The following is an 8,946-nucleotide window of genomic DNA, read 5'->3' as shown; positions in this document are numbered from 1 at the left end:
ATTGTAAACGTTCCAGTAACGTTGAAAATATTGACAGTTCGTTTGACTGGACGTGAACAGGAGACGTTCAGAAATAGAATCGGGACCAGGTCTCTAATTAGTCTGGAAACGGGGGACCTAATTCTTGCATTTTGTGAAAACGGGTAAGATTGGATATAATGTAATTATCTTAATCTAAACATCGTTACTTTTATCCCACAAATAAAAACCCAGCGAAGCAGGTTTTTGCAGCTAGATTCTAGATTACTTAGAGAAACAGTCTTTTGTATATAAAAAACAAAAACTACATTACATACAAATGTACGAACAAATAAAAACCGAACGAAGCGGGTCCTTGCAGCTAGTATATATATAAAAATGGACGTGTGTGTCCCTATATTTCACTTTTCAGCCAAAACTACACATCGCACATGGATAGTGTTTGTATGTGGTAGTAGCCCCAAGTCTCCATTCGTGCACTATGGTGGTTGCGTATCGATAGCTATAAGGGTGCGGGAGATATGGGCTTGAAAGTGGTTGAAAGTGGAAGATTTTCTATTTCGATTTTAAAAATATTCGAATTCGAATTTAATTAATTTAAATTCGAATTTGTTCCATTATAGAACGATTGTAAACGTTCCAGAAAATTGATCAAATTGAAAATAGTTCGTTTGACTGGAAGTAAAAACTCTCTAATTAGTCTGGAAACGGGGGACCTAATTCTCGCATTCTGTAAAAACGGGTAAGATTGGCTATAATGTAATTATCTTAATCTTCACTATCGTTACATTTTGCCCACGAATAAAAACCTAGCGAAGCGAATCCTCAGCTAGATTCTAGATTACTTACAGAAACAGTCTTTTATATATAAAAAAAACTATATTACATACAAATGTACGAACAAAAAAAACCCAGCGAAGCGGGTCCTTGCAGCTAGTATATACGAGGTCTGTTCAAAAAGTATCGGACTTTTATTTTTTCCGCGTAAACCAATGATGGGCGGGAGGCCTCTTTCGGTGGAGTTGTGGAGGAGACAGTCGTTCATAGCACTGAATTTTTTTCCGCCTGCAGCGTCAGTCGGCAGTCGGCCTATGAGTGAGGATATGTAGTGAGCTCGCGTGGGATTCCACTAACAAGGAAACTGTCGGAGTGTCTTCTAATAAGTTTTAATATAATGCAGTTAATAGTTACGTTAAATGTATACAAACTCTATATTAAATTTGTAGTATTCACTAAACGAGTTTATCAGAGTTATTAGTAATCAAATGTCGTACTATTTTATAGTAGTTTAACACGAGTATGCAGATTTTTAAAAGTGAAAGGGTCGCGGAGGAAGACGGCGATATTACATTCAGAATAAATTCTGGAATTTTGGAAAATAGGAGAATGAAACGTAAATATTTAAAACATTATAACAGAATTTAAACGTTTATGCGATAACGTTTGGCCTACAGCAGGGGTGTCCAACCTTTTTGTTTTTCTGGGCCGCATTTGGAAGAAGTCAAGGAGTTTTGGGCCACAAGTATATATAATATATACTCGTGGCCCAATATACAAGTATATTTAAAAATTAACACGTCTAGATTATAATAATAAGTACTGTATTAAAACTTTATCAAGAAAAAAGGATATTTTAAAAAATTACTTCTACAGACACTTTCAATTTTTACTTANTTGTGTTTAGATATAAATTATCAGTCCAGTATTTAATTTTATATCATTTAATAAGAGTATATATTTATATATATAAATATAATTTATTAATAGATTACAAGCAGCTGTATTGGGAGACGAAAGATTGAATCTGTTGAACGAAATGATTGCTGATATGAGGTTAATCAAGATGTACACCTGGGAATTGCCATACGCCGCACTAATAGAAAAAATCAGAGTGTAAGTGCAATGAAAAATATTAAAATCTGAATAAAACGGAACAAAAATGAAACGAATAATTGCCTAATGAGAAAACACTTTAACATAATCGTGTTTTTGTTTTAAAAAATAATCCCTGTTCTGAGCATAAACATCTCAAACTGAAGAAAATATTTGATACAATCTGATTCCGGTTTACACATGTTTCATTGTAATTTAGACAAGATAATCTGTTGAGCTTTAAATAATTACTTTTTAAGTTCTACACTTAGTATTTTTAATTGTTTCTATTTGCAGGAATGAAATGAAAAAAATTCGAAAGTTTCTATATGCAAGCGGAATATCGTATATATTGGCGTATCCTATGTCGAAATTATTCATTCTCCTCGCATATCTCGCATTTTTTTTAAATGGAGGACAACTAAATACCGAAATTATATTCGTTACAATGACTTTCTCAATGTATATCGCTTGCCAGATTGTTGCTTTTTTTTCTCAAGCAGTGAGTTTTGTTGCAGAAATTTTGGTTTCGTTAAAAAGGATACAGGTAAGGAACAATTTTGAAATTATTTTTTTCATATTTTATTATAGCAATACTAATTCAGAAATAAGTCGAAGATATTTACATACAATTATTAATAGTGTTGTATATAAAGATATTAAATATTAAAACTTGTCCATAACAAAATCTGAATAAATTGAAAACCTGCCCAGAGGAGAAAAGTTGCTAAATAGACAATATTTTGTGTTAAATTTAACACGGAATATTGTGTATTCCTCAACTTTCGATCAAAGATTTCGAATTCGTTGTCAAATTTAACAACGCAACAAATCTTTTCAACGCAAAACTGTAAAAGTTATGAAGAAATCCTGATATGAAATCTTGTTTATGAAACCGGTTTTATCTACCAACGTTACCGTGTATCATGCAAATTTGTATTCTGTGAACAAGTTTGAATTATTTAAGAATAACGAATGTCACATGATGATGGACACAAGAGAATAACTTTTTACCCTAATATTCCCCAGGAAGATAGGTTGACATTATCACTATTCTTCAGCAGTTTCAAGAGTGAAAGATCTGTTTGGTTCTTTGGTTTCTTCGCTGTTATAATAACTCATTTGTCTAATGTCCGACAACTCGTAATATACAATTATTCAGCACAAGTTTTATCAACATCAGGCAACAGGTTTTATCTTTAAAAAATATAAAAATTCATTAAAATACTTAATGTCACACTTAATCAATAGATTAAGTGTTTATCGATAAATCGGATAATTAAAATATTTCTAGAGTTTTTCAATCGCCCATAGTCGATTTTGGAGGAGTCGAAAACAGAATTAATTGCCTAGTTTGTATTGATCTGGTTTGTATTACTGGCACGAACTTTTTTTTAAAACTCTAACATTTTGTAAAATTTTATTTAGGATTTTCTTCTCCTTCAAGAAAGAGAGAACGATGCAGTCAAAACTGCAAGAGAAAGAGAAAATTCAACCGAATACGAAATACGAATGGATAGTGTCACAGCTGCGTGGAAAAACGTAAGACATGGCTTCAAATCTAATATAAGTTCTGCAATAAAAATAATGTTTTTTAACGATTTGTTTAACTCGATAATTTTAAAATTAATTAATTAATAATAATAGCAACAAGAATCATTAATTACAAGGTTAATATACGCTTTTTGTCCTTAATTAGTTATATTATGCTTGTGTCTACTTTGGAAATTCTGGTGAATTAAGACTCCCTCAGTACACATGGATGTGCAAAGAGGACAGAAGCATAATATCAATTAACAGGATTTTCACGTAGAATGTTGTGAACTCATTGGCTTTTTTAAAATTATATTTGTTAAATTGATGAAATAATTAGCAATATTTGTTAAGATTTGATCTGAAACAAGGGATATTTGGCTTACGAGTGGATAAGTGGGTAACACTATAAATAGAACAACGGTAGTTGCTATAGGGTAGTTGCTATAATATATGCTATTGCACACTCGACTGATACGTTGAACGCGAGGAGTTTTTTCGGGTTTTCATCAGAAGTTTGTTCTGTAAATTGGAAAAGCTTTTTCCATCGAAAATAATTCCAGAATGCTCTTTTCGCGTTTTGCATTTGGAATTCTACAGACATTTCATCATTTTTTAAATTCTACATGAAACTTTCATAAAACACACAGGTGTGTTAAATTAAATAAAATGAAAATAAATTTAATGAACCATACCTTTGTTGTGTCACTGCAGGTAAACATAAAATAATTATGTTTTAGTTAGCATTAATCAGTTTGTTTATTACTAAAATTTAGATACTGTTGCATTATGAGCATTCAAAATTCACAATATTTTAAAACGTGGGTGGCTTACGAACGGCAAATCTTTAATGTAAAAAAAAAATCTGTATTCGACAGGATACTATTAAAATCTATTTCAAACGACCAAGAACCTGTCTCAAAGAATAACTACTATATTTGTAATCAATTGTGTCTGTTAGAACTTAATGCCTGCTCAACAACTGACTCTTTTTGAGTTACTGTTGCCACATTCAATGTTCTTTCACAGTTTTCTACGAGTATCTTTTCTAGTATATCCCAATTCAGGTGAAGAAGTTCCTGGCCTTTCATTGTAGAGGCATGAAAGTGAGACATTGCTTCTTGGAAGTCATCTCAATTTTCGGATAGATGCTTTCTATAAGACTTTTATGGCATTTTGAATGTACCCAATGATCATTGTCCTTGGGTTTTTTGGAAGTTATTATTTATTTAGCTTTCTGTCTTTGTAGAGACTTCCGCGAATTTTTTTGTCTTGAAGTTCTGAGCACTTCGCATTTCTTGTATAGACAGAAAGTGTGTTCACTGTGATATTCTGGCTTGCCTCAGACATTACCATAAATTAATTTATTGTTTATTATTAACATTTCTGATTTATAACTTGTAATGTTAGTTGTGTATATTGTAATAACTGTTGTTTTTTGAATCAAGGAATTCGAACCAACATTAAGTGGGATATCACTAAACATGCAACCGAGAGAATTATTAATTGTTATAGGTCCTGTTGGATCAGGGAAGGTAATTATTGTTTTATATTATAAATTAAAATTATACGCTTTATGATTTTAAGATTGATTAAAAAATTTATAAAATAAAGTAAACGGTTACATTTTTTTTATTTATAATAAAATAAATTATAAAAATTATATAATTTTATCTCTGGTTTTTATAATTTTATCTGTTATTGATTTTATTTGGATTTTATTTTAATTCATGAAAAGAAAATATACATTCTGTGAACTTATCGGACAAAACGGTGGATGTTATTTTTGTCACGTAAGAAGAAATATTGTTGGACATGCATTTGTATTATGTAACTCGTGTGCTTAATCTATATATATAAAAATGAATGTAGGTGTGTGTGTGTGTTCTTCATGCATTACCACACCGTTTATCCGATTGCCGTGAAACTTTGAGAAGTTGTTTAATATACTCCTGTGAAGGTTTCTGGCGTAGTACGATTGCCATGAAGCTTTAAGAAGTTTTTAATACACTCCCGCGTAGGTTTCTGGCATTTATCCTACGATAGATGGCGCGCTTTTACACGAGCATTCCAGCAGTGTGTGTTCCATCGATTTCAAATTGTGAAGACCATTTCTCCCCTTCAAAAAATATCTCTATATATGCATTTGTGAACTGTTATTTACGATATTTTTAATAATTTTTGTTTAATCACTTTATTTCAACTATTTTTTGCTAATTACGTATTCGCTCGAACTTCGTTAAAACTTTAACTGTACCCCGAAGAACAACCGAACTTGTAGGAAAAATTCGCGTATTTTATCGATCTAGGTATTCCCCTTCTCCAAATGTTAATATCGACTCAAAATAATTTACAAAGACAAATTACAATAAAACGGTTTATTATTTAACTATCAGAAATTTTACAACGTGCCAAGGAAGAGAGGAAGGAGCAATTAAATAATTAAAATTATAAAGGATTAAAAATATATATATATATAAAAATGGGGAATATCGCACTTCTGACAATCGCTGCAAGTGTATGGGCTAAATTTAGAACCTAATGTCGAAAACCTAATGATTTATTTGTGTACGCACCAGACGGAAAATGAAAAAATATCGTGTATCCACAAACACTCCAATAAATAAATAGAATTTATTTATAATAGAAATTAGAATTGAAATGTTTTCTCGATGAAAATGAATAATAATAATAAGTTTCAATAAAAATGATAAAATGTAAACTGAATTTTATCATAACGAGTTTGCTTGAATTTCCTTTCTTCTGAGATCGCAGCAATGTGTGCTGGGTAAGCTAGTCTTTATAAACTCTTTTGTTTATTGTTTACATCAAACGAAGTGACTAAAAACAAGTGAAAATGATCGAATAACTGAATGTAGGAGTGTATAATTACGTGTTAAAGTCTTTGTTTATTTAACATATTCAATTTAGACATGAATACAGTAGACTCCCTATAACGCGGGTTCCAATAACGTAGATTCCTATGACGCGGCGAAAAAATTGTGTCAGTATTCGTACAAAGACGCTAAAAAAGACGCGTAAAACGCGGTAAAACGTTATCGCCAACTTGTCATCGCGGACGAGTAGCCTAACTATTTTCCGTTGTCTAGCGCTACGCTACGGACAGTTTAGGCGGGTAAGTTGAGTTTAACTATCGTCCGTACAGTATTATATATAAATTACAGTAGAACCTCCATTATCCGGACCTCCATTATCCGGATTTTCGATTATCCGGATTGTTCAAAATAAACAAAAAATTTTACGAATTTGCTGATTTGNATTTGTCGGTTTTGTTCACACGTTTATTGGGCCGCATTTGAACTTGCCTTGGGCCGCATGCGGCCCGCGGGCCGCGGGTTGGACACCCCTGGCCTACAGAAAAGATTTGTAGGCCTAATATGTCACACTTTGATAAACAGGTAGCCAAACTGCTTTTTAATGCATTTAGTGATATTTTAAGTAGTTATGTAAGTAGAGATGACGAAGAGTTAGATGGAAAGTAATAATTTGGTTACGGATAGGCCTATTTCAGATAATAAAATAACATGTCTGCTTCAAGAAAAAGAAATTGATAACGCAGACACTGACTGTGAATCAGGATATTCAGATGATGAAAAATGCGATAAAAATATAACCTAAAGAAAACGAAAAGAAGAAATTCTTAACTTACATAAGAAACACCCAAAATGGAAATTACACACATTACTGCGGAAAGGAGCTAAAGAATTAAAATGTTTTAGTAATTTATATAAATCGGAAAAACAATTTAAATCTCGAAAGCATAGAATTGAAACTTTAAAAATCATTAAAGAACATACTAAACAAATGTTTCACGAAGCTCGAGGCAGCTATAAAATTGTTAAAGCTAATCAATTAAAAATATGGGTATTACAGAAATTTCTTCAACTGAATAGTTTAATTAAATTTACAGCTAGTGATTCCTGGGTTGCAAAATTTAAAAAAGAGTATAGATTAGTATCTCGAAAGATTACAAAACTTGTAAACAAAACAGAAATAGCGAACGAAAAGGATATTTTAGTAAAAGTTGCGCGATTTCAAACAACAGTAAAAAATTTATTGCCATCTTATTCGCGAAATTTCATATTCAATACGGATCAGTGTGGTTTTTCGTACGAGAACACTTTCATATGAAGGAGAAAAAAGTACTATTGGATTTGCCCATTCGCAAGTAATAAAGTTACGCATTCGTACACCGTTCAATATTTAATTAATGCTAACGGACAAGTTGTAGGTAATGTATTTATTTGCTTACAAGAGGCTCACGGAACCTTTGGACCTAGAGTTCAAACATCGTTGTTCAATGCTCCAAACGTAACTGTTACAGCTAGCTCATCTGGCAAATTATCTACAGTTATTACAAATGATGTAAAAGATGTATTATCTCCAAATATAACAGAAAACTCTTTATTAATAATTGACTCGTGGAGAGGACAAACAAATATTAATATTTATAATACAGTATTTCAAACATCTACAAATCAAAATTCATGCGAAATATTAATTATTCCACCAAAGTGTACATCTATATGCCAACTTATATGTTGGATTTCATAGACAATTAAAATTTTTAGCTAAAGAAATTTTAAATACTATACAATTATTCTGTAATGATTCTTCAATGAAATCGTTTTGGACAACTAGAAACGGGATTATAAAATTACATTCGATTATTCATCATCAATTATCTAAATTGATGGAACTAAAAGGAAGGGAAGCAATGGAATTGTTTTGCTAGACGCGCGGAGTAATGCCCATACAGTAAGAAACAACGCCACTATGACCTGTGATCAGAAAAACGCGTGGGTCGCTCTTTGTTTTCGCAAAATTATCAACGAGATCATGTGTCAAGCCGACGAAATCCGAGGCAAATTTTTTGCAAAAAAAATCGACGAAAACCAAAGTCAACGAAAATCGAGGTATTACTGTATCGCGACCCTTTCACTACTAAAAATTTGCATATTTGTTTTAAATTACTATAAAATAGTACATTTGGTAGCTATTAATCCTGATTAATACATTTAGTAAATACTGCAAATTTAATGTAGAGATTGTATACTTTTAACGTAATTATTAACTAAATGTTATTAATTCTTCTACCATTTTCGAAAATTCCAGAATTTATTCTGAACTAGCTGCAAGGACCCGCTTCGCTGGGTTTTTAAAAAGTAACGATAGTGAAGATTAAGATAGGGGAGATCGGGGCAACTTCGGCATGCGGGGCAAGTTTGTCAAGCGCTTTTTTTAAAAAACAAATTAAAAAAAACTTTGATTATAGGTTAGGCAGTTAAGTTTCATTGGTGGCTTGTTGAGAGTAGTGTTTTTATTGTTCTCCAACAAGCGTAGTTGAATTATCAAGTAAATTTTCATTTTCGTTCAATTCCATATAATATTTTTTTTCTATTTATATTGAATTGGCAGGTTTTGTTATAATTCCATGATAACGAAAGTTACTTTTCCTGTTAGAAGGATGTAACTTCAACTTATTCACGTGGCCAGATCGTGGCTTGGCATTCTGTTCTCAGGGTTGTACTTAATGTTTCG

General features: G+C 31.8%; 1 protein-coding gene across 1 annotated transcript in view; it reads left to right on the top strand.

Annotated features, from left to right (window-relative positions):
* The first annotated feature begins 1,750 nt into the window (after positions 1-1,750).
* LOC111639487 (multidrug resistance-associated protein 4-like) overlaps positions 1,751-8,946 on the top strand; it is a 65,128-nt gene continuing 57,932 nt past the window's right edge. The window contains exons 1-4 of the mRNA XM_023385378.1: positions 1,751-1,872; positions 2,149-2,398; positions 3,280-3,393; positions 4,833-4,919. Coding sequence (XP_023241146.1) covers positions 1,796-1,872; positions 2,149-2,398; positions 3,280-3,393; positions 4,833-4,919 — 528 coding nt within the window. The 5' untranslated portion in view covers positions 1,751-1,795. The remainder of the gene's footprint in view (positions 1,873-2,148; positions 2,399-3,279; positions 3,394-4,832; positions 4,920-8,946) is intronic.

Source organism: Centruroides sculpturatus, unplaced genomic scaffold, assembly GCF_000671375.1.
Source record: "Centruroides sculpturatus isolate CEXI.00-Female unplaced genomic scaffold, Cexi_2.0 scaffold1188, whole genome shotgun sequence".
Classification (NCBI taxonomy): domain Eukaryota; kingdom Metazoa; phylum Arthropoda; class Arachnida; order Scorpiones; family Buthidae; genus Centruroides; species Centruroides sculpturatus.
Note: the sequence above shows the minus strand (reverse complement) of the source record. Positions and strands in the feature narration are given on the sequence as shown.